Consider the following 27,325-nt stretch of genomic DNA (forward strand, 5'->3'; position numbering starts at 1 on the left):
CTTAAATATCCAAGATTTGACATGAATAATGGAAAGACATGATTCTGCAGCATCAACTCCATCTGATCCTTGAACACGCTTTTCTAATAGGGGTAATAATTAACAGAAAAAGAAGTGATTTTGTCTCCATTTTTACAATAAATATTCTCATGTCATTCTTAAGCGGTTACACCGGCTTCAAATTAATTTTTTAGAAAACATCCTGATATCAGCAAAGGAAAAGGGTAGCTGCCAAAACGTAACATTGAAACTACTCAAACTTAAAATATCACACTACTTGGGTTGTCTAACAAAATGCAGTGACGATGTTTGTTCCTGCAATCAGCTTAGCCACGTGAGCATGAACAGGAGTAATCTAATCGATTCACTAGCAATAGTACTTAAGATTTATATAGCACCTCACAGTGCTTTTACAGCCCCTCTCTAAGCGGTTTACAGAATCAGCACCTTGCCCCCAACAATCTAGGTCCCCATTTTACCCAACTCAGAAGGATGGAAGAATGAGTCCACCTTGAGCCTGGTGATATTTGAACTGCCAAATTACAGGCTGCCAGCAGTCAGCAGAATTAGCCTGCAGTACTACATTCTACCCACTGCGCCACCGTGGCTCTTAAACAGAGTAGTTCAGCGATGGCGAACCTTTTTTGGCTCGCGTGCCATAAGTGGGGGGAGCACAGGGGGGTCGTGTGCAAGCGTGCCACACCCATAATGCAATGCGTGACCCGCAGTGCGCATGCGCGCACTACAGGCGCGACCCCCCCCCATTTTTCGCCCTCCCCAGACTCCAGAGGCATTATAGGAGCCTGGGGAGGGCGAAAACAGCCCCTCCTGCCCCCCCGGACACCCTCCGGAGGCATCAGGGAAGCCTCCGGATGGTCCCTGAAGCCTTCGGAGCGCTCAAAACGACCCTCCGAGCAAACCAGAAGTGACTTCCGGTTTGCTCAGAGGGTCGTTTTGAGCGCTCCGAAGGTGTCAGGGAAGCTCATGAAGCCTCCGGAGGGCCTCCGGGGGGTCGGGGGAGGCTCTTTTCACCCTCCCCAAGCTCCTATAAAGCCTCTGGAGCCTGGGGAGGGCGAAAAATGGTTATAAAAAAGGGTGAACTCAGCTGGGCAGCGCGCGCTTGCACGCTGGCCAGCTGACAGGGCAGCGCCTCACGTGCCCTGACAAATGGCTCCACGTGCCACCTGTGGCACGCGTGCCATAGGTTCAGCATCACTGGAGTAGTTGGACAGAAGCCTACATGGAATGAGTACTTGTAAAGTATGTGGCTTTGCCATGACTCATTATTAAGAATTCTACAAGGGTATGCAATCATAGCATAACCCAAAGCTGAATTCCTAATTAGGAGAATTAGCTTGAGGAGATTCCCAATGTTGCATGGCTTCAGCACATGCCATGCAGACTATGAACTAAATACACAAGAAGCCCTTTAAAATGTCGAGGTACAGACATAGACATTTACTATCAGCACTGATTCCTCCGGCAGGAGGTTGGGAAATAGAAAAATGAACTCAATCTTGTAGCAAGGAGCAGAATTTGTTGTTCAACTAGTGGACAAATTCAACCTGCAATTTTTACAGAGGCTACAAAGCATCACGGAAGCCTCTCTTTTTTCGTTAAGTCCTGGATGTCCAATCAACAGGCTCGATTTCTGCTCAGCCTGACAGCTACATAATCACTTTTAATCAAGGACACCTTTATGCAGGTGGGCTCTTTCATAAGGCTTTTTTTTGGAAGTATCACAAATCCCGGGTGTCAAATCTCTAGAGATAAGACCATTATGCATTTCACGCAACATCATTGCTTTACCTTCAGCAAGATGTCTGCTAGTGATCCAATGACATGTAATGCCCCGTCTTTCTTTCTAGGGTCTATGTTGGGCTCAGTGAGAATCTGATAACAAAATGCCATCATTTTTGGTAACACCTAAGAAGTAAAGAAATGAAACCTCAAGCAAATTCATTAGGAAAGTCACCAACATTAAGATCAGTTTAAACTCCTAGAGATGATTGTTTCAGTAAAACACATTGTACAATATATATTTTAATTTATAGCCTGAAATTCTGAAAGCAAGGTACTTTTTCCAGAATAAAAAAAATATAAATCCTAAAATTGCCTTGGGATGGGGTCAAATAAACTGACAATTGTCTTAGATGTGTTTTTTACATTTAAACAAAAAACAGTCAAAACATTTAGCAGAGTCCAAGGGAAATCTATTAATATCTCAATATTGGAGTGGAGAAGAAACACCACTGTGCTCTGTGGGTATACAAAATACTCCACGTAGTTTCCTAGTTATACTATCTTAATAAATTAAAAGAAGAAGCAACTAATAAAGCTGTCCTTGGATGCCAAAAAATACCTGCTGGATCGCATGGCACTTGAAATGTGAGCCTGCACTCTGGTATCAAAACAAAAATAAAAATCCTAGATGATCTTAAGCCAATCCTATTCCTTACCTTAAAATAATCTAGTACATTTTTCAGAGTATAAAACACACTTTTTCCCCTCCTAAAAGAGGCTGAAAATTTGGGCGCGTCTTATACTCCAAATGCCCACCCGCCGTCCTCTACTCTTTGCCTCCATGCATCCTCTTCCTGGCTGCAGACATTGCCACCGACAATGGCTTCTGTTTTGGGGACCCGCGCGTTGCACTTTCAGTCCCCAAATGCTCGACGTGCGCTGCCCAAAATGGCTACCCAGAATAGGTGCTGCCTTCTCTTACCCCTTCTCCACTTTGCCTGCTTTAGTCACTGGAGCTCCCTCCAAGGATCAGCTGTGCTTTTGAAGCTGTTTTTTAGCCCAAACACGAGCTAAGCGATCTTCTATGCTTTGCCTGCTTTTCTAATTGCTGCTCCCTCTGACCATCAGCTGTGCTTTAGAAGCACAACTCCCATCGTCCCCAACCTCAAAACCAGCAAGCGAACTAATGGGCTGAAGCTGATGCTAGCCAGATGAATACCTGGTAGGCAGAATCCCCCCCCCCTATTTTCCTCCCCCAAAACTAAGGTGTGTCTTATACTCCGGTGCCTCTTTTACTCTGAAAAAATATGGTAGTTACATACAAAGATAGTATTCCAATTGTAGGAATGGTACAAGCCTTATACTGAAGCTCGGAGGTTCTAAAGATAAATATATATTTAATACTTCTTTTTTTTTACAACTGGAAGGATATGAATATAAATGCCACAACTGCTGTTAAAGAACAGGCAGACAAATACTATTTGACAATTTAAAAAGCCATCCCATTTTGATAAAATTATGAGACGTACCTCTTTTCGTTTTTTTGCCGCGGTGTACAGAAGAATCTGGGCTGCTGTTGTAGGGGATGCGTAATCCTCAAACACATCTTGAAAAATTTGAAAAAGGATGTTATTACACAACTGCTGACAATTTAACAAATCATTATAAATGTGACAAAACATGGACAGGCTAGTAATTGGTTTTTCTGGAAGCTCTTTTTTTTTGCTTTAGTATATAAAAAAGAAAGCAAAGGGGATAAGAAGAAAAATCAACAAAAGAAATATAAAGAACAAAAAACACAAAATCAAAAGAGTTTTAAAAGGGCAAGAATCTCCATTACATTTTTAGACCTATCATTAAATGCATGCAATAAACACTGATTACTTTTTTTCCCCCAGCCTCAATTAATAGCCAATTCATAAATAGAAACAATTATATGTCAATAGTATAAAATGGTAAATATGAAGTCGGTCTTTCCATCATTGAAAAATAAGACTTTCTTCTACCCCCACACTCAATAAATTAACTAATTCTTAGTATAGTAACTAATTCTTAGTATAGTGACGTACACCTATACTTTTATATTCAATATTGGAATGAAGTGAGAAAATAGCCATGTGCAAACAAGTTGTTATTAACAGAAAACAGTTCTTGAACTTTTGTTCAAGAAATCTGATGTTAAATAAGATATGTTGGAATCAATTAACCACAATAAAGTTTGATTCTCTTCAAGCTTTTAGTAGGTTACCTTGAACTTCATAAAGGTAATGGTAAAGGTTCCCCTTGCACATATGTGCTAGACTCTAGGGGGCGGTGCTCATCTCCGTTTCAAAACTGAAGAGCCAGCGCTGCCTAAAGACATCTCTGTGGCCTGTGGCCGGCATGACTAAATGCCGAAGGTGCATGGAACTCTGTTACCTTCCCACCAAAGGTGGTTTCTATTTTTCTACTTGCATTTTTACAGGCTTTCGAACTGCTAGGTTGGCAGAAGCTGGGACAAGTAACAGGAGCTCATTCCGTTACGTGGCGCTAGGAATTCGAACCGCTGAACTGCTGACCTTTCTGATCGACAAGCTCAGCATCTTAGCCACTGAGCCACCTCAGCATCTTAGCCACTGAGGTCACCTTCAAAGCCCGTCTTTGAACTTCATAAAAGAAGTCTAAATCCTGACCAGCACTGCACTGCCAAAGCCATTGTTCTACACATCAACCAAATACTTTATTATTTCATTCTTCAACACCTCTCCATGGCATAATCTTCACCTGAAACAAGCATGTTTATCATTATAATACAGTAATCGTTATTGGGGATGAATGACTCACAACAAATGTCTTTATCTTTTTACTATATCCTTATTTTGCTTCTGTCAACTTCCTTTCCCGTTTTTAATACACTTTTCTCTACAATCGTAGTTCACAAGGGTTAGGGAAAACAGGAGCTTAGGACGGGGGATGGACTGCGTAAGCAATCAGATATGCAGGCATTCTGCAGTACAGTACAATATCCCCTCCAGTTTTGTGCAAACAAAATAACCCCCCAAGTGTTGGCTGGCCTAAATGCACAGCAATGTGTATCGTCACCAGGCATTTTCCAGGAGCAGATACCAGTGACAACTGACCAATAAAAATTACCAAATTTAATGCGGATGTACTCATACGGGTCCTCCTGCCAGAGCTCTTCATCCTCATCTTTGTAACACATCAGAGAAAAGATGACGTCTTCACATAAAGTCTAACAAGAAAAGCAAAGAGGAAATCAAATGTAACCGAATATGCTTGCTGTCCGACCTATATTTTTTATCTATTCCAGGGGTCGGCAACCCGCGACTCTGGAGCTGCATGTGGCTCTTTCATCCCTCTGCTGCGGCTCCCTGTCGCTAGTTGGCTCCACAATTGATAGAGCTTTCAGTTAGGACAGGCTGAAGAAAAAGGATGCTGCGCTAGGAGGAGACTCTATGTTGGAGGAACTGGACTTCCGGTCGACAGAGGAAAAAAGGACGCTGCGCTAGGAAGAGACTTAAGAGTGGGTTGGGGTTTGGGTTAAGTCCAATGCGGGAACAGGACTTCCGATTGGAAGAGGAAAAAGGATGCCACACTAGGAGGTGACTCTATGGTGGGGGAATCGGACTTCCGGTGTGCTCCAGAATTGAATGGGGAGCTTCAAGTTAGGACCTTTGTGGCTCTTTGAGTGTTTAAGATTGCTGACCCCTGATCTATTCTATTTTCTCCATAGCTAGAACTCTATGAGGTGGGGTTGAGCCAAGAGACAGCCAGCGGCCCAAAGTCACCTAGACAGCTTCCATGCTTAAGGGAGGATGATCATGACCTCCTGAACTGAGATGTGAGATGGGTTGGTCTGAAAGAGAGTAACTGGCTCAAAGTCACCCAGCTGGCTTTCATGACTAAGATGGATCTCTTCTGCTTTTTTAGTCTGGTGCCTTAACACTAGACCAGGGGTTCCCAACTGGGGGTGTGAGACAATATTCCAGAGTGTGTGAAAACCTGGGTTTAGAAGTTTCTAAATTATAGTGCATATGCATATAATTATTTACTTTTGTAAGGGGTGTGAGAATATATCAAAAGCGTTCTAGGGGTGCGGGGTATAGAAAAGGTTGGGAACTCCTGCACTACACCAAACTGATGGGCTCAAGGTTTACTCAGCCTTCCATTCTTCCAAGGTCAGTAAAATGAGGACCCAGGCTAATAGGCTGACTCTGTAAACTGCTTCGAAGCACCATGAAGTGGTATAGAAGTCTAAGTGCTACTGCTAAACTAACTCTTGCATCAATTATTTTCTCTCCAGCTGAGATATAATTAAAGGATACTTGTTCACTCAGATTGATCATGGTTACATTTGTTCATTCCCAAAAGAGTTAGGCCCAAGCCAAAGATCTGAGAGGTGAGCTGCATCAAACTCTTCGTGTCTTACTTATGGGAAAACAAAGTGCACGTTATGCAGCCTTCAATTTTGCCCAGGTACATGATAGGGTCCTTGAGAAAAGAAAAAAAAAACTCTATTGAATGAAATACAATAGAATCTCCTATCTGCCAGAAAGAAATCTAAGAATTCTCATTCTTGTTGGAGAACACTTAACAGAGAGGAAGAAGAAAAAAGCTAATTTAAGACATATCCATTTTTACTGCTAATTAAAAAAAAATAGAGAATAGTCATCTCGTTATTCCCAATAAGACCAAAAAGACATTTTATGCTTTAAATATTGTATTGTAAATGCCAAATTTATCATTTGTTCTCATTCTGCAGTGATGAATTGAAACTTAAAGAGAATCACTGGCAATGTTGATCAACTCAAATATAACACTTTTCTCCAAAAGAATATTTCTAAAATTATGTGTGCGGAGAAATATCATCTATAAAGGATTTTAGGAAAGAGACAATATAAAAACGAAAACGCTAAGGCTATGCAGCCTCTGGAGCTGCACAAAACATACTGTGGAGCCTCTCTGCACATCTCCTTAAAGCAGGGCTCAGCAACTTGCGGCTCTAGAGCCACATGTGGCTCTTTCATCCCTCTGCTGAGGCTCCCTGTCACTCAAAATACGTGTCACAACTGCCAGTATGCAATTTATTGAGCTTTTTGACCCTCGGTAGGCCAACCATGGATAAATCCAATAAAAGTTTCAGAAGAAAACGTTTAATTCAACTACTTATGCTAGGTTTGTGGCCACTGCGGAAATAGTCAGGCACCGGAAGCGTTTTGTGGCTCCCGGTGTTTTCTTTTCTGTGGGAAACGGGTCCAAATGGCTCTTTGAGTGTTTAAGGTTGCCGACCCCTACCTTAAAGCAACTGCTTCTTTTCCTGAGGTTGGAAAATTGTGGATTGTAGGCCACCTCATGCTCTATAACTCCACTTGATAAAATCTCAGGATTCAGGAATTACCGTATTTTTCGGAGTATAAGACGCACCCTTTTTCCTCAAGAGGCTAAAAATCTGGGTGCGTCTTATACATCGAATACAGCATTTTTTGCCTCACGAATCTCCACCCCCTTCACCAAAATAGCGGTGCATAGCCTTATAAAGGCTTTCAGAGAGCTGCTGGGGGCTGGGGAGGGCAGAAATAAGCAAAAAATGGCCGGTTTTTTGCCCCCCCCAGCCCCCAGCAACACTCTATAAGCCTCCATAAGGCTATGCATGCAATTTGTTTGACAAAAAGAAGCCCGTTTTCATGAAAATCAGGCTGTTTTTTGCTCTTTTTTGCCCCCACCCCCACCCGCCAGGAACACTCTGTAAGTCCCCCCAAGGCTATTCATGCCTTTTATTTGAAAAAAAAGGGGGGATTTTCCCAAAAAACGGGTCGTTTTTCGGAGGTTTGCAGAGTGCAAAAACTTTTTTTTTCCTTTTGGAAAGCTCTTTAACTGATGAGAATTACATTGATCAAGTGCTGTGCCAGCAGAAACAAAGGCTTAAGGTTTGTCAGCGATTTCCTTCTCCAGCACATGGATAAATACACCTGGAAACATCTATCTACTTACCTGCTCTCTCTCTCCCTACCTACCTACTGTATTTCTCTCTCTCTCTCTATCCCTCTATCTACCTACCTACTCTCTTTCCCTACCTATCTACTGTATTTCTCTCTTTTCTATTTCTCTCTATCCCTCTACCCACCTACCTATACACACACTCTCTCTCCCTATCTACTGTATTTCTCTCTCTCTATCCCTCTATCTACCTACCTACCTACTCTCTCCCTATCTATCTACTGTATTTCTCTATCTCTTTCCATTTCTCTCTATCCCTCTACCTACCTACACACACTCTCTCTCTCCCTATCTACTGTATTTCTCTCTATATATATATTTCTCTATCTATCCCTTTATTTACCTACCTACCTACTCTCTCTCTACCTACCTACCTACTGTATTTCTCTTTCCTTCTCTCCCTCTCTATCCCTCTATCTATCTACCTACCTACCTTTTTTAAAAAATTTGCCTCTTCAAAACCTTGGTGCGTCTTATACTCCGAAAAATACAGTAGTAGTTTAGGACTTCAGATGAATCTTTCCATTAGATGGAGGAGTTTTAATGCCTGGGAGAGGATGGTGATTGCTACATCCCACTCCATGTTTCCTTCTACAATAGTTCCTTCATACAAGGATGTGCTATTCTCTACCCATTTAGAAACGGGTTTGGAATGCTAAAGCCAAGTTGACTACCCACCTTGGCACATCGTGACCGAAAAGGCAATAATAGTTCTAGCACAATTTGTACTATTTGTGGGGATTAGCACCACAGTGAATCATATCGCACCTTTTACATAACGACGTGGGGGGGATAAATGGCAAAAGAAAAGATTCACTAGGTAACAGCCTTACACTCGATGCAATCTCTTGTAGATGAAACATGACTATTTCTGGAAATTGACCTTACAGGCACTGTGTAAGAAAGAAATACAGGCAAATGAAACAACTGTGTAATTAATTGATCATCTGAGCCACGATGATGCAGTGGCTAGAATGCAGTATTGCAGTCTAACTCTGCCTACTGCTAAGAGTTCAATCCTGACTGGCTCAAGGTTGAATCAGCCTTCCATCGTTTTGAGGTCGGTAAAAGAAGACGCAGATGGTTGGGGGAAATATGCGATCTTTGTTCCCGCGGCTGTGTTTCCATTACAGTTATGACTTTCTCAATTGTTACCTCAATTTTGAAATCATCATACAAGTTCTAACTCATGTTTTCAGAGTTTACCCACAGGCTGAAATTGCTACTCTTTACACTGACCTGCATATGGGGCTTCATCTGCTTCCAGGTGATACAGTGGTGGACTCCCTGGTTCAGGTAGTTTAATGTTTGTTGAAGGACACGTGGCGCTACATAGTCTTTCTGCCTGTATTGATCCAAGATTTTTAGGAGTACCTAAAGGAAAGTTGAAGGCATTGTGACATCATCAGAACGCAACATTGACCCATCATGTTTGAAGTACTGAAAATAAAAATCTGCACAATCGTTTTAAGCAAAGAATAAAAGCTAATGTATTTCTCACACCCTAGATCAGTGTTTCTCAACCTTGTCAACTTGAAGATGTGTGGACTTCAACTCCCAGAATTCCCCAGCCAGCGGATGTACTCTGGGCTTTCCTAGACTCTGGGCTTTCCTAGACTCCTAAGGAGGGCATTGATCCTTTAACAATTTCCTGAATGAACATGAAATCCTTTAAAGAAGATTTCTGTAATAATATACAGCCTATTCCTGTGATGGTGAACCAATGGCACGTGTGCCGGAAGTGGCATGCAGAGCCATCTCTCCGGGCATGCTAGCCATCATCTGTTGGTCTTCCGGATTCGCATGCGCAGCTGGTCTGCAGAAGCACTGGAAACCGGAAGAGCAGCTCCCTGGTGCACATGCGCACACCAGGAAGCTGAGCTTCCAGTTTCCGGCGCACACATGTGCGCCAGCCAGCTGGTATTTGCGTGTGCATGCGTGTCAGAAACCGGAAGACCAGGTGACCAGCGCGCATGTGCACGCCAGAAACCAGAAGCTCAAAGCTTAGCATGCGCACGCACACTGGGGAATTGCTTTTCTGGCGCCCCCGCATGTGCCCTGGGGAGCTGCTCTTCGGGTTTTTGCTGCTCCCCCCTGTGCGCGCTCCCGTTTCATCAGCTGGAAACTACTGGCCAAATCAGTTGACCTCCAAACAGTCAACTAACTGATATCTCAGAGATGAGAGCTACAAACATTGCTTCCCGCAATAAAACTTTCTGATTAAATGATGTTTCAGTCAAATTAGGAGCTTTTAATGGGTTCTAAATACTAAAATGTAGGTTGTTTTGACTAAGAGAACACAAGCAACCTCATTATCCAACACAACAGTTTGACAACAGTTTTATAGGATAAAACTATAACAACAGTTTTATAGGATATGATCAGTTTTCTTCCACACCCTCTTATCCGAGGCTTATCCAAGTGGTGTAATCATTTACTCTTCTACCTAACAATGTCTTCAGTGTATGCTACAAAAGAGCAAGTTAAAATGCTTGCTACCATATTGCCATGTTATTTCACAAAATAAGACAAGCCTTTACCTGCTGGATTCCCGCAGCATAGGTTTTCAAGAAGAATTCAGAAAATTCAAAATATTCTTTTGTTACATTTCCAGGACTACCATACCTTTAAAAGTGTCAAAGCAAAAGAACATCAATATATTACTTTATAAAAACATACTAATGTATACCTCACTATCATTAAACTTCCCATTAATTTTCCCTCATGCAATTAAAGGCCATTTTTATGGCAAAAGGAATGCACAAATTCCATTAAAATCGCCACATTTTTATAGCCCGATAGAGGAGGGAGGAGATTTGCTGATACTTGGGGCCATTTTTTAAAAAAACATTTACAATTTGGAAACATTATAAACATGCCAAAACAGGATTTAGTAATGTCATTCTTTGTTATTAGCATAATAACCTTTCAAAAAGACGAGCAACAATCCGAAAAGCCCACTTCTTACATTTCCACCACACCAATTCTGGCCGGTCATCTTCATCAACCTGCAGAGTTTCCTAACCAAAGGAAAGAACTATCAGCCATCAATGCAGTTAACATCAATGGAGCATGATAAGAAGAATCTACAGCCTTCGTAGTCTCTAGACACAGTTTAGCAATAGCATTTAGATACCTGAGTGGTGCGGTGGCCTAGAGGTGGAGCTCTCGCCTCACAATCAGGAGGCTGTGGGTTCGATCCTAGGTAGAGGCAGATATTTCTCTCTGGGCACAATGAGAATATATCTGCTGAATAAAATTCCGCATTGGCGACAGGTAGGGCATCTGGCCAGTAAACACTCAGCTCCATTCCCGCAAGGCGAAGGGAAGATAATATATCTTCAACCATGTGGCGAAAGGAAGATAATATATAGAGCAGGGCGAGGTGGGGCAGAGCAAGGTGGGTGGGGCTAGCCGATGGTTGATTTTACCAGTTCTCCGAACTGTGCAAAATCATAAGAACCGGTTTGCACAAACCGGTCCAAACCGACTGATTTCCACCCCTGCCTTAGTCAGACCCACAATTTAACATACCTAGATTTTGAACTGCTTTGCTTTTCATACATGATATTCTTGCTGAGTGAAAAGCAAGGGAGTGTGAGCTATGGCTCCACTTCCTTCTTTTAAAGTACAAGAACACGGCAGAAGCTGAACACGCCCTCCGTATAGTTGGATAAAAATGTTCCTCAACCTGAACTTCCCTTTTTGCCAATGCGCTCAAAGAATATTAAAGCTGTCCAGTAATGTAAACCTTACAGGAGGCACATTTCTGTCAATGACAGTCCGGAAAATCTCCATCCACTGAGTCATCGTTTGGTTATTCACCAGCTGAAGTGGCAAAGCGTACTGAAGTTAAGAGGAGGAAAAAGAAAATATCAATATTGTTGAATACGTAAAATATACAGTCCCTGACTGTATATTACAAAATATACAGACAGTATTTAGAGAATGTATTAACTGGAAGCTGCAATACCTGCCATAGACTATTTCTTTGTTGTCTTGGAAAGCTATGTACTATGATAGCCATTGGAAACAGCCAGTTATCATCTCAATGTTTTTCTGTGCTAAAAGGCTTGGAATTTGCTTTTTTGTTATGAGAGTGAGCTAATAGTTACACATAGCGTATTTTTCGGAGTATAAGACTCATCTTTCCCCCCCCCCCCAAAAGTGGGTGAAAATTAAGGTGCATCTCATAGACCGAATATGGCGCTTTTTGGCTTCCCGAACTAGTAGTGGGTTCCGGATCCCATCGCAACCAGTACGCTGTAACGGGCCGGGCATCCTTGTCAAGCATGCGCGCTGTGCGCACATGCGCATGCCACTGCCCAGCAACACTCAGCTGCTCGGTGGAGGTCGTGCAGGCGCTGCACGCTGTGTGTGCATGCGCAATTGGCCCGTTTGCATCAAAAAGTGGTAAGCAATGCGGGTAGGCGGGTAGGTCAAACGAGCCACCGTTCCAGAATGGGGCCGCTGCTCCCAGCTACCACCGGTACACCCGAACTGGGCCGTACTGCCTGGAACCCACCACTGTCCTGAACCCTCTGCATGTTGTGTTTTCACCCTCCCCGGCCCCCAGAAGCATTCTGCAGTACTCTGCACAGCCCGTTTTCACCAAAATGGGCCCATTTTTGGGCTCCCAAGCGCTCCAAGTGTCACGTTTTTGTCCTCCCAGGCCCCCAGAAGCACTCTGCAATGCTCCACACGGCCTGCTTTCGCCAAAAATGGGCCCGGCCCACCTCACAGGGTTGTTGTAGGGTAATAAAGGAGGAGGAAGGAATACTAAGTATGTTCGCTGCCCTGAGTTATTTAAGGCATGATAAAAATTAGATAAAAATCTAAAAAGTAAATAAATAAGCTACAATCTTATTACATTTTTAAATCAAACACCGTACATCTAAAAATTAAGCACACGGGTTTGAAAGTGGCTGCCCTGAAATCAATAAATGCATACTTCAAAATATGCATTTGTGGGTCACAATTCTAAAAAGGGGTTCTTGCATTTTGGGAATTCTTCATACTGTTGCTGCTTTCAGTATACAGGTCCATACCTGAACGAGTGCATAGAAAATTTTTAAGATCTGTTTCTGAAGGAGCACAGAATAATGGGAGTGGTCAGGAAGAAGCTGGATCATTTGCTGCTGAATTCGAGGCAAGAATATTTGCATTGCGGCAATGAGAGGATCTCGTTCCTCAGCTTTCTTATATCTATGGAAGGAAACAGACAGAACACATTTCAGGAGTAAAGTTTACTCTTGTTGCATTTGGCTTCGTTTTGATTTTAAAAAAATCTGTGGAGATGAGAGAAGGTTGTAATCCTTCTCTCATCTCCACCGGACAATACAAAAAATCCAAATAAAACAGAAAGGAGAAGCTATTTTAATTTTCCTAGTGCAGCACACTAGAGGTCATTTTAACCATTTTTTTTAGCACCCCAGATCAGCGGCGTTTTGGAACACAGCCTCAGAGTAAATAAAAAGATATGAGCTTGCCGGTCCGAAACAGAAACTTACAACTGAGTCACCCATTTCATTTGATCTCTCATTATTTGGGTGATCAAACTTTCCCAAATTTACCTGGAGAAAATCCATTGTAGGTAGAAAGGGGAAAGTTTGTATTTCCAGGAATTGGATTCTCATTCATCCCTTATTTTACTTTGTGTGAGGAATCTTTCCCAACTTAAATACTTTTCTCTGTACCTTCCAGTCTCCACCTGTATATGTTTACATCAGGGGTTTCATACTCGATTTCACTGAGGGCTGCATCAGGGTTGTGTTTGACCTTAGGGGTGGGCATGGCCAGCTCAACGTCACTCGTATCGGGGGTGCCTGTGGTGGCCCGAGCACTCTGCCAGAGAAAATGGGCTCCTGAGCTCCATTTTTGGCTGAGATAGCCTCCTGTAAGCCTCTGCCAATGAAAACGGAGCTTGGGAGGGCCACATTCCAATCAGTCCATTTTCTCTGGCAGGGGCACTGTAGGCCAGTCCTTTGCTGTTTCCAGGGCACCCACATGGGCCAGATCTAAGCATCCTGCAGGTCAGATCCATCTTCCAGGCCTTGAGTTTAACACTCAAGGCCTGGAAACAGCCCAACACGCAAACAGGAAGTCCATTCCCGAACTTCTGGTTTGCGCGTTGGGCAGTTTTTCATCCTCCGGAGGCTTTAAGGAAGCCTCCGGAGGGTGAAAAATGCCCAAAAATCAGCTGGCCAGCACGTGCATGCGCCCTGGAGCTGACAAGCAACACTCTCATGCCCTAAGAAATGGCTCCATGTGCTACCTGTGCATGTGTCACATAGGTTCGCCATCAGGGAACTAGGAGGTTATTTCTAGACGGTTAGGAAAGGCACCTTCTCCTTGAGGAAGATCCACTTACTCATAGGTTTTTACCAATTGGTACAGGCACAGGAGGCTTCCAAGCCAGCTTCCGCTATTGGACGACTGCAGGTAATACCCAATCTTGTCCACCACTGCTGTCCAGTGACCTGGGAAGTCATGCTTAATAATAGCACGAAGGCACATTGTCAGCTGGGCTCTGGGTGGGAGAAAAACAGCTTGAGAAAGGATGGAGTGAAGGCAAAAACAGAAAGAGGGTCTAGTAAAGGACCTGCTTCATCAACTCCTGAATTACACTATACCAGGACAATGCATGCATCTTTTTCCTCTAATAAGAGCTATCAGCAAATTCTTCTGAAAAAAGAAGTATCAAAATGCTTTTAAAGCAGCAGTCCCCAACCTTTCCAGCTTTACGGACCAACCGGGGGGGGGGGGGGAGGGGAGCGGGAGAAGAGAGAGGGTAGTTCCACATGAGTGGCGGGCCAAGCATGGCGCAGCTCCACTTGCGAGAGTGGCAGGCACACATGGGCATCACTTGTGCACATGGAATTTCACACGCATGCACGCTCGCGCAAGTGGAGCTGCACATGTGCTCACGCTCACCTGTGCTTCCGTGGCCCAGTTCCAAAGGGGCCACAGTCTGGTAGTGGACTGTGGCCCCGTAGTTAGGGTCCTATTTTAAAGGATAGCCCCCCCCAAAAAAAAATCAACACGAGATGTAATTGTAGAGAAAGGATCCCTCCTTTTTTCTCTCTGCTCCTATACTTATTAAATAACAAATAATATATTCAAATTAATATTCACCAGACACAAAAGTCAAGATGTACAACTATAAATTGCTTTGGAAATAACAACAGTAAGATTTCCAAGGTTTCAGATAACATTCTCACTTATACAATCCAGAAACAGATAAACTTTTCCAAACCCAGGATACTCTGTGCTTGAAACTGGAGGTTTCAAATATAAGCTGGATAATTATCTATTGGGGATGGTGTAGTGAATCTTGCAGAATGCATGTGGTTGGAATAGATGACCTCTTCGTTATTTCCAACTCTGATTTTATAATATATGTTGGATGTACAATTCTGAAGTCTTAAGGTATTTCCTGAATTATTTGCAGTATTTTGTACAACAAGGTATTTTAAATTTCTACTCTCCTAGTTTTATCTGGAAAATAATTTTGCCCTGATGTCATAAAAGGCACGAGGCATATTTTAAGAACTGAATTTATGCTCTTCCCTTTTTCTATCCCAGCACTTCTCTACCTAGACTTCTACAAAAATTGTTCCTATCGTCTCATTTAGAAAAAGTTCTGGAATACACTTCCACATAAGCACGATTTCAGAAGTGAATCCTTTGGCTCACGATATGCTTTTATAATCTGATGCCCCTTCAAAATACTATTTTTCAAAACAACACTCTGCTGAATAAGCATCTATTTGAGTTATTTAAATCTGCTCACTTTATTCTAAGAAGGAGCATCTGTTTTCCTTGGTGTAAAATTCAGGCCATTCTGGGGCCTGTCCCAGCGTGAACCTTGACATACCTCACTAAGTCTGGAGAACGAATAATTCCTTCTACAATATTATCCCGAATCTGCTGACGATCATTTTCATGAATATTGAATGGAAATATCACCTCCCCTGGCGGGGGCTCTCTGTCTGGCCAATATTGTGTCACCATGTTTTTCAAGTAAATAGCAGCTGTATTTAAAGAACAAGGTAAAGGAGGGGAGAGAAGGAGAGGGAGAGAGACATGCATAAAAACAGCTATTGATAAATCTAGCTTTAAACAAGAGTTCGGGCCACCTGTAAAAAGAATAACAATTCAAGACCAATGGCATGCAAGAAACTAGGAACTTAAATCCTGGTAATGAAATTCCCAAAATGCAGATGCCATTTAGAAAAGGATAACCCAATACATAAAGTATAGATCTACCAGTAGCAATAATAATCAAAAATGGCATTTCCATTTTCAGATAATTCATACCCCTAAAATGAGCTTTCTTTGTTGCATGGACTGAGGTATCCCTTGGGATCAAGATAGCTCTCATACTGTTGGCCTTCCAGAGGGCCATAAATACTCTATCACAAAACCCATAAAGTTGATTTCCCAGACCCTGGACTAGGGTGCCTTCAGCCCCTCTGTTGGATGATGGTAGGATGTTCTGGATGTTTCTACAGGGTTCACCATTTTGTTCTTTTTTCAAAGTCCCTGCTTTTCTATTTTGTGGTGTCTTATTTATATAGTTTTTAGATTGTTTGATTCATTGTAAACTGTAGAAAGGGCTGGCTCAGTGGCTAAGATGAAACTGTAGAAAGGGTGGCTCAGTAGCTAAGATGATGAGCTTGTCGATCAGAAAGGTCAGTAGTTTGGCAGTTTGAATCCCTAGTGTCGCGTAACGGAGTGATCTCCCGTTACTTGTCCCAGCTTCTGCCAACCTAGCAGCACGAAAGCCTGTAAACATGCAAGTAGAAAAATAGGAACCACCTTTGGTGGGAAGATAACAGCGTTTCGTGTACATTCGGCATTTAGTCATGGTGGCCATATGGCCATGGAGACATCTTTGGACAGTGCTGGCTCTTCGGCTTTTAAATGGAGATGAGCCCCCTAGAGGGAATGATTAGCACATATTTGCGAGGGGAACCTTTACCTTTACCTTTAAACTGCCTGAAGTCATTTGAAGTCAGACAGCATAAATTGAAAATAGGTAGGTGGACAGGTAGGTAGGTAGATAGACAGACAGACAAGTTTTTAAAAGTATAATTTCAGTTTGTTTCAGGGGTGGGTTCCAGCAGACACTACTGCCGGTTTGCTCAGGGGCGCTTTACACGGGCGTGCATGCGCAGTGCAACTAAAATTGCTCTGCACATGAGCAGAAGCAAAAACCAAGATGTCAAAACCCAAGATCTCTCCTATGGGAGAACCAGTTCAGGGGCGTGGCAGGCCTGGGTCGCTGCCACTTCCAGCGACTCAGGCCGCCAAGCTACTCCCGGTTGGGCTGAACTGGGCTGAACCAGTAGGAACCCACCACTGGTTTGTTTACTAGCCACTCAGTTCTAAACATAATAAATAAGAGGCAAGCTGCAGAATTCACCTACCTGCTTGCCTGACTGGGAATTCCACTTGATCAGAAACAATGATTTGTAGCAGACTGGGAGCAAAGTTTATTATCTTGTAGGACTGAAAGGGACATAAAAGGTTAATCAGCAAAGTATAGATAGCAGTATTAAGGAGTCTTACGTACTTCAGAGAATTAAGCATCACTCTCCCATTGAAAAATAATTGAGTTAGACTCAACAAAGACCGTGTGGTTTTAAGATTAAGAAGCAATTCTGCTACCTTTTGCTGTGGAGGTCTCCAAAGCAAGTCAGGAATTTAATATCCAATCTGTTAATAACCGCAACACTTTTTAATACTAAAACATTCATTTGATATTGTCTGTTTTCATCTTATATAAGTATAAGTATAATCTTTATTGTCATTGTGCTTAAATGCAACAAAATTGGTTATACAACAGGAATCAACAACCCAACTCTACATGTAGCCCTCAAGCATCCCCTTGAAATTCAACAGCAGAATGGTTTAATGGGTGAGGCACATGGCTGGTGCTGGTTCATTAATAAAGAAAGGAGCAAAAGAGGGAAGGTACCAGGAAGCAAACTATTACAATTCCCACCCTTAAAACCCCTCATTTCCAATCCAATTTTGTCTCATTTTAAGGATGGGGCTAGGAATGGTTCATCAGATCTTCTGCAAAGTTGGACACAGATGTCTCAGAACTGCATGCAGAGCCGCTTCACTTGGTCGGCTGGCGCTTTCTACAACCAGGTGCAGATAATCTGGGAAGCCATAGGGGGGGGGGGGAAACTACACTGAGCCAAATCCATTTGGCAAAGTCCCCCTTTGAAAGTTCTGCTTTGATGGTCACAAGAGGCCATTTTTGGAATGCATGTAATCGTAGAAGGGGGCCCGAGGGAGTCATAAACTTAAAACTGCTACGGATTTAAAGTTTGCGTGTCTTCATCGATTTACTTTAGACAGCATGTAATTATGTATATGTAATGGATAACATGAAGCTCTAGGCTGAATTTATGTATTCAGATCCTAAGCCCCCGGAGAAGGTCTTGGCTCAAAGGCATCTAACAGAAAATCTGGATTGTCACCGTTCAGCAAAAAATACTTTCTTAACATTGCAAAAATCGGTCCATGAGTGTTTTGCCAAGTACAAACTAAGCTAGCTTTTTCTAAATGAAAACAAATGGAGCATATTAAAAGGTAGAACGGCGGGATATTAAAATAGATAAATAAATTTATTTATTAAAATAAATCTCCTGCCTTCCAGTTAGGAGCAAATTCAAATATCACTAGATCTCTCAGAGAATAGGTTCGTGATGGCGAACCTATGACACGCATGGCACAGGTTGCATATCTCAGCCATATCTGAGGGCACGCGAGGCATTGCCCTATATCAGGAGGCATTCTTAAGGCCTAGTGAAGGGCAAGACATGGCCCAACAGGAAAACCGGAAGTTCATTTCCAAACTTCTGGTAGACCTGTTGGGCCCATTTTTTTTACTCTCCACAGGTTCCAAAGGCTTTCCTGAAGCCTGGGGAAGGCGAAAAACAGTCCAAGAGGCCTACCAGAAGTCCAGAGGCTTCAATGAGGCCTGTGCACATGCGTGCCAGGGGGGGGGGGGGGAGAGGCGGTGTGTGTGTGTGTGTGTGTGTGTTGCATGCGCATGCTTGGGGGAAGGGCATTGTATTATGGGTGTGGGCATGCACATGCGTGCCATCGCAGGCGCACACTCTTTTGACACTCGAGCAGTAAAACGATTGCCATCACTGGAATAGGTCATCCAGTCTTATTCTATTTTTTCTTCTTTTCTTCTTCTTCTTTATTTTCTATTTTATTATTATATATACTTTTGAAAGAATGTAATAAATAGACGGCACAGATAAAGCAGGTACAAGTATTGAAATATGGGCAAGAAAATCTACGGTATGACAAAGAATTTAATTCCAACTGGAAACATTCCTGCACTACAACCATGCATGGAATAGAGCCGCATCCAAAAACTGGATTTTAGCATTCATACGTTAATTTGATATATAATTTATAGCGCTAATGGAATACATTATTTACTATCTGTAAGTTTCTCTATCTACAGTATAAACAACCCAAACTATGTCAACCAAGTTATTTTAGCTTGAAATTCAATAAGGGAGATTGAATGTAAGTTTTATACTATTTCAGTTTCAATTTTAATTTATTCCTATGGGACAAATGACCAATTGTATTGTAGAGGATATTTCACTCTCATTTACTTTATCTTATTATAATCTAAATATCTTTTGATGCAATGTGCTAAACCAATTGTGTTTAGAATATCGTATTGTCTAAAACAAGGCCCTTGTTTTCCCAGAAGACAATGATACTGGCAATTCTTGGAGATGCTCAACTCAGTTATTTTTCGGAGTGTAAGACGCACCTTTTTCCCTCAAAAAAGAGGGTGAAAATCTGGGTGTGTCTTATACACTGAATACAGCATTTTTAGCCTCCCGAAATCCCGCCCGCTTTGCAAAAATGGCCGTGCACAACCTTTAGGAGGCTTCCAGAGTGCTCCTGGGGGATGGGGAGGGCAAAAATGAGTGAAAAACAGGCAGTTATTTTGCTCATTTTTGCCCTCCCCCAGCACCAGGAGCACTCTATAAACCTCCTAAAGGCTACGCATGCCCCCCCTTTTTTTAAACCAAAAATGGGCCTGTTTTCGTGGAAAAAATGGGCTGTTTTGGGGAGGTCTGCAGAGTGCAAAAACTTTTTTAAAAAAATTTGGCTCTTTGAAATCTTGGTGTGTCTTATATTCTGAAAAATACGGTAATTCTTCAAGTTGCCATCATGCAAGTTGCTCTGCAAAATGAAATTATACACAACGGAAACCTAAAAGACATGTCAATGCATCAGCACTAGGTTCTCCTGGACAGCACCCCACACATACTACAAACTAAAGTTTTCTGTGAGTCAACCTTGACTCCTGCTGACTTCATGAACATGCCAGTGTCCATGCAACTTTTATGACAATAGAAAAATAATTGGCCACTATCTTTTTTAAGGGTTAAAATAAATTCCAGTCTAATCTATAGCTCTGGAGTCATTCAAGAATCAACTAAGGCCAGACATTCTGATCTGAGACAAGGTTAGCGTAGAAGTGTTGGGTTACGACATGTACACCCGGTACAGGCGTACCAGTGCCTGCCAGGAACACCGGATACCGTTTCGGTATGGTGTTCCAGAGGGACCACCTGTCCGCCCTCCTTACCGGTATTTGAGCTCTTCGGCGCTTCTGCACATGTGCAGGGAGCATACGGCGCCTGCGCTCCACTGAGCAGCTGGAGTGAAGGTGTCGCGGAGTGTCGCAGGCAGTAAGTACGCATGCACGCACTGCGCTTGTGCACGCGTGTGCTGCACGCATTCATGCGGTGGACGCCCAGCCCTGTTGCACCTTACCAGTTGCAACGGGATCCGGAACCCACCACTGGCGTATAAGTGTAGATATTACTCCCTGGGTTTATATGCCACATAATAGGCTGTGTGCAACTATATATACCACAAGATGGAAAAGATGCTTTAGCAATTTTAATAACAGGCCAAACGTAAGAAAAAAGGAGGTTTAAAACAATACATTTCATTATTTGATTGATAAAACTAAACAATTGGAGCTGTAACATACTAAAGGCACATTCGGTCCATGCAGATATCTATCACACCTTTGCATTAATTTAATGTATTCTACAGCATTAAATATTCAGGGCAACATATATTTGAGGATAAATACAGCCCTGTTTTCAAAGGCCAACCAGAAAGAAAGACAGAAGAAAACGAAAAATATTTGACAATGTCTAAAAGTGCAAAACTGAGACGCTTCAGTATCTAAAAGTCCTAGAACAGTAAGGAGTAATTTTAGGCATGAAAAGTGGGAGAAACAAAGGTGCAGGTTTAATATGAACAATATAAATTTTATATTGCTTTATGCTGCCATCTAGGTTGGAAGAGGAGTCCAGAGATGGGTGATAGTTGTATGTTATACTTCAGAACTGGCTGGAAATTATACAAATATGTCAAAGCAGTGGCTCCCAACTTTTTGGGTGCCAGGGACCAGTTCCATGGAAGGCGGTCTTTCCATGGTTTCCAGAGGATATGGTTTCTCACACTGCCTAGATCTTGCACATGCGCGGATGGGGTTTCGCTCACTTGCACGACCAGTTCTTAGTGGGCCGCAGACCAGTGACAATCTGCAGCCCAGGGACTGCAGCCCCTGTATCAAAGAGTAGAACTGAATCAAAGACCATAAATATTTGTGCCCCAGGGGGAAAAAAATGAGAAGGAACTTGTAAATGCTATGACAAACCCTTGTAAGGCTGGAGAAATTAACAGGTGAAATATTAAACTATTGGTGTACCCAACTTATGAAGCAGCTATGCGATATTTGGTGTGCAGGTGAGGCAGCTATATTTGACAACAGAAAGGATGATGTTACAAGTTCCCTCATACAGTACGAAGTCAAAGGTAACAAGAGTAAATGCAAAACTACCAGTGATTTAGTTTGTTAAGTATGTCTGGAAATAACATTGCAAAGTTCTGATTGAAGGCTCCCATAAATATCATATCAATGAACAAACTTTGGGAAATAGAGTCCTGCTTTATGTCAGGCCAGGTTTTTGTTTTTCAGCAGGTCGTATATGAATGTGAGGGAAATAACTTGTTGATCATGTGAACAGATCTGAATTATGGAAAGTTTTGCATGAATATGGAGATGGAGATTGATTGTTGAATGTAATAATGGCAATGTATGAAGAAAATAAACCAATTTCTGAGAATAAATGGAATGATTATTGAATGGTTCAACTCTAAGCAGAGAGTAAAGAAATTGATGGATGGATGGTTGTTTATTGTTTATTGTTTTTATACATCAATATGGTGTGCTACCTAGTCTAGCATATGCCAACGAAACATGGACACTAACCTCACAATCAGTACAAAATCTACCAGTGGTGCAAAGAGCCATGGAAAAATACGTGCTTGGCACCACAAGACAAACTAGAAAAACCTGCATATGGATTAGAGAACCAATGAAAATATGCAATGCCCTCAAAAGAGTAAAAGAACTGAAATGGAAATGGGCTGGTCACATAGCAAGAAGCAGGTGAACTAAGGCAGTCATAGAATGGAGTCCAGTCGATAAAAACGATCCACAAACGAGGCCTAAAACAAGGTGGAGTAACAACATCAGCAAGTATTGCGGGCCCAACTGGCAAAGAAAAGCTCAAGACCGTATTGGTTTGAAACATGTGGAAGAGGCCTTCGTCCTGCCATGGGTAGACAATGGCTAGGACCGTGATGGCAAACCTATGGCACACGTGCCGGAAGTGGCATCTCTCCAGGCACACGAGCCGTCACCTGTTGCTCTTCCAGGTTATGGTGCGCCGGCCAACTGGTCTTCATGCACGCGGGAGCACCAGAAACCAGAAGAGCAGCTGCCCGGTGCGCATGTGCGCGTTGGGAAGATGATCTTCCTGTTTCTGACATGCGTGTGAGCACCGGCCACCTGGTCTTCAGGCACATAAGCATGCGCACCCCGTAAACCATAAGATCATCTTCCCAGCAAGCACATGCACACCAGGAGGCTGGACTTCCGGTTTCTGGTGCATATGCCACTGCAAAGACTAACAGGCTGGGCATGCGCACGCTGTAAACTGGAAGATCGTCTTTCCAGCGCACGCATGCGCATCGGGCTGCTGCTCTTCCGGTTTTCTGCACACTCTCCCGTTTCAGCAACTCAGTGCCAAAAAGGTTCGCCAACACTGGGCTAGGATGATGATGATGATGATAGATCAAGATGTAAGAGATACCCGTATATTTTTGTAAACAGTCTATAACAAGAACATGAATGTGAACATGTTCACTAAGAACATGAATGATTTACAGCATACCATTGGATTGCATGCTGCAACATGAACCTCCTTAGTTGAAAGACAAAGGTTTGAGAAAACGTAGGGAAAATGAATGTAACGTAAACAGCAACAAGTTAGAGTAAATACATGCAATTGTGTGTGTACCTTGGTAGAATGTTTAACGAAGGCGGGAATGGCTTGAGAAATTTTAGGATGCTTAAATGGTGGCAGAAAATGCATATTATGTAATCTGCTGTGAGGAATGTTTTTTTTTAAAGAAAGCAACAACAAAGAAGTCTGTTTCTATCCATTTTCTTATACAGAAATGAGAGTTGGGTAGTCAGACGAAACAAACCCTTAATATAACGGAAATGCAGTGGGAACAGGAAGAAGAAGTATAACTGGCAAAATGAGTAAACTATACACAAATGGGCACTGAATAAATGAGAAATGAATACAGGAACCCATGACTGGTATCAGGCGGTTACAGAAAGAGGTGAACCCTGATTGAACTGCCCACTAAATATATTAGGGAGGGGGGGGGGGAAAGAAAGCTGTGATAGACAGGAACAGATAAAATCCTGAAAATGTGAAAGATAAGAACAGGCCTGAGGAGAGGGGGGTGCAGCCGGTACATTGTTCTGGGCGCATGGAGCTCAAAGGGGGCCCATGAAGGGGATTTTTAAAAAACAATTACAAAACCAAATTTTTAAAAAGAAAAACAATATTGGATATATACTTCGAACTCTATACTTTGTGCGTATAGCAAAACCGCCTTGCAGCCTTGTTTGACATAACCTTTCTCAAACTGAAACTCAGCAAACCGTTATTTATGTAATTTATTGAATTTTAATTTCATTACTTATTTAAGTTTGTAAGTTTAATTTCATTTTGTTTATGAATATATTTTATATTTCATTTCAGTTTACGAATGGTTATGAAATGGCGTCTCCAAAATCTGGAGCTCAAAAACGCTGTGCATTGTAAATGTACAATTAGGATATTATTGATTTATGTGTCCATGTGTAGGGGAGGGGACCCATACTAGTCCTATTCCAGCACTTAATAATCCTCTCGGCGGCCCTGGATAAGAAGTTTAAAGAAAAAAAGGTGACACAGGCAGCAGGGAGAAATTTGGGGGGGGGGGGTTGAACCAGATTTATACTATTGCATAACCAATTTTGTTGTATTGCTTTTGTACAATAACAATAAAGACTATACTATAGTTTCTCTTCTTCTCATCTCCTCCCACTTATGAGTGCAGGGCTGTAACTTTGTTGCTTGTGTCCTTACGATTTATATTGCTATTGATTGTTTCCTGATTGCTTATTTGTACCCTATGACTATCATTAAGTGTTGTACCTTATGATTCTTGATTAATGTATCTTGTCTTTTTATGTACACTGAGAGCATCTGCACCAAAGACAGATTTCTTGTGTGTCCAATCGCATTTGCCAATAAAGAATTCAATTCAATTCAATTCCTATTCTATTCTTATTCTATTCCTATTCTTTCCATTTCCTTTTCCTTTTCCTATTCCATTCCAATTCTATTCTATTCCTATTCTTTCCTATTCCTATTCCCTTCCCTTCTTATTCTATTCCTATTCTTTCCTATTCCTATTCCATTCCCTTCTTATTCTATTCCTATTCTTTCCTATTCCTATTCCCTTCCCTTCTTATTCTATTCCTATTGCTTTCCATTCCATTCCAATTCTATTCTATTCCTATTCTTTCCTATTCCTATTCCATTCCTATTCTATTCTATTCCTATTCCATTCCCGTCCCTTCTTATTCTATTCCTATTCTTTCCTATTCCTATTCCATTCCCTTCTTATTCTATTCCTATTGCTTTCCATTCCATTCCATTCCAATTCTATTCTATTCCTATTCTTTCCTATTCCTATTCTATTCTATTCCTATTCCATTCCCGTCCCTTCTTATTCTATTCCTATTCGCTCCTATTCCTTTCCTTTCCATTCTATTCTATTCTATTCCATTCCATTCTATTCATCTGTTGCCTGCATTTCTTCAGCTTTTAGTGTTTCCCGTTGCTTTTGTGCCCCTTTGCACAACGTTGCCTATGCTGAAAGCGACAAGATGTGGACCTTCTGGATGCGCCTGAAACACGGAACACCCTAAACTAACTTGGATTCACACAACCGCCGGAGGTAACCTACGGGGCTGTAGATCGGGAATTAAGGCGGGCTTTCTCCTCCGAGGCGTCGGCAAGAAGCAATGACAGGCGCTCCGTCAGAAGGGGACGAGGCTGGCGGCGGATCTAGACCGAGACCATCCGGAGCCCCTTCCCCCCCGCCGGGCCGAGGCCCGAGCCCATCGCGGACTTACCTGGTTGAGCTCATTCTCGGCCGCCAGGCGCAGCTTGGGGTCGATGGTGCCTTTGAGCGCCTGGATAATTCGGTTGGGATCCATGATCTCTCCGCGCCTCAACGGGAAGGACAGCAGCCGCCGCACACGCTCGCCGGCTCCCTCCTTCCCCCCCTTTGGCTACACGGGAGCCATTCACCGGTTTACGATAGCCAAACTGTCGCGAAGACGAAACTTTGCGGCTTCGGCGCGCCCACCTCCCTCCCACCCACCCCAGTTCGCCGTTCTCGCGGCGCGCGTACGTTGGGCGCCATGTTGCTGTACGGAAAGAAATTGGGTGCCCGGTGCGAGGAGCTGGTCGCTGCGGGGGAGAGAGAGAGAGAGAGAGAGAGTGGATCGTAGTTCCCTGAAGGGAAACTCAGGCTTTCTCTTATCTCGCCTTTCCCTAAACCAGGGGTGTCCAAACTTGGGAACTTTAAAACTTGTGTTGAAGTCCACAAGTTTTAAAGTTCCCAAGTTTGGACACCCCTGCCCTAAACAGATAGAATTCTCAATAGAATAGAATTCTTAATATAATATAAAATATATATTTATATATTATATAAATTAAGCAAATATAAATTCAGATAATCCTCAACTTACACCACTTCATTTATTGAGCGTTCCAAGTTACAAGGGCAATGAAAAAAAGTGACTTAGGACCATTTTTTCAGTTATCTTTGTAGCATCCCCGTGATCATGTGATCAAAAATTCAGAAGCCGGGCAACGGACTCATGCTTATGACGGCCGCTGTCCCAAAGTCACACGATCACCTTTGGCAACCTTTTGACAAACAAAATCAATGGGGGAAACCAGATTCACTGAACAATTGGGTTATTAACTTATCAGCTGCGGTAATGCACATAACTCTGGCAAGAAAGGTCCTAAAATGGGGCAAAACTTAAATGTCTCAGTTAACAATGAAAAGTTTGGGCTCAATTGTGGTCGTAAGTTGAGGAGTATGTGTAAATTTCTATCTGATTAGAAAAATGGTGCAGAGGGACAAAAACTGCTTACAGAGAACTGCTTATGGATATATATACATATATGTGTTTGTGTTTTATCAGCACAAATACAACACATATACATATACATATACATATACATATACATATATATATATATATATATACTGTATATACATACATACATACATACATACATACATACATACGTACATGAATATGCACATCCTCTAAACAGCCAGTAGGCTGATTATATATTAGATAATATCCCCGATTATATATAATCATCGTACTGGTTGTTTAGAGGATATACATATTCATTTTATTCCAATGAACGATAATCAGATGTTTCATTTTTTGATGGGGCTTTGTAAGTTTGTTAAATGGAAATCCCCTTCACTTCCAAACGCCCGTATGTTATTCTACATTGGCTGAATGGCTGGTATATGTTAGAAGCCACTCATGAAAATCATGAGTTCTTCTTTGTAACTCATTGAACTGGATTGCGATCCGGGACCAAGTGGGACGCTGGCCCAGCATACTTTCAACATTTTCATTCTTCTCCTGAAGAAGCGGAGGAATACCTTAGCTAGTTTGCAGCTGATGGAAAATGAGAGGGTAGCTAACAGTCGAAAACATAAACTTACTAACTTACCAAAGTACTAAATGTAACAAGACAAATGCAAAATTCTTTTAGAAAATTGAAAACAAATATATAGGATGGGGAACAACAGCACGTATGTTGTGTAAAGGACTAATTTTCATCTTTATCTAAGGTGGCTAAGACCGAAATTTACAGATTTCTTGAATTGTTCATATGCTATGTAACTAATACATAGCTTTTGTGTTATCTACTAAATAAAAACACAATGAGACACATTGAAATGATTTTAAGCATTTAATTCTGGCACTGAAATCTGCACAAAAACCCCCTGTAATATGCTCTGTATAAAATTCAGGATCCCAGTGCAT

At 42.2% G+C, this 27,325-nt stretch overlaps 1 protein-coding gene across 1 annotated transcript; it reads right to left on the bottom strand.

The window, feature by feature from the left end:
- Positions 1-5: 5 nt before the first annotated feature.
- Positions 6-25,571, bottom strand: IPO8 (importin 8; the record flags this gene model as incomplete). Its single annotated transcript, XM_081958701.1, has 13 exons — positions 25,370-25,571; positions 17,172-17,253; positions 15,617-15,773; positions 14,111-14,269; positions 12,789-12,945; positions 11,497-11,586; positions 10,666-10,760; positions 10,281-10,365; positions 8,980-9,114; positions 4,876-4,975; positions 3,273-3,349; positions 1,810-1,926; positions 6-83 (listed from the first exon to the last, which is right to left on the bottom strand). Coding segments are annotated over exons 1-13 (1,416 nt in total), but the record flags the coding sequence as incomplete, so codon positions are not given.
- Positions 25,572-27,325: the final 1,754 nt, after the last annotated feature.

The sequence above is a fragment of the Natrix helvetica genome, assembly GCF_964273705.1.
Source record: "Natrix helvetica genome assembly, chromosome: 6".
NCBI lineage: Eukaryota > Metazoa > Chordata > Lepidosauria > Squamata > Natricidae > Natrix > Natrix helvetica.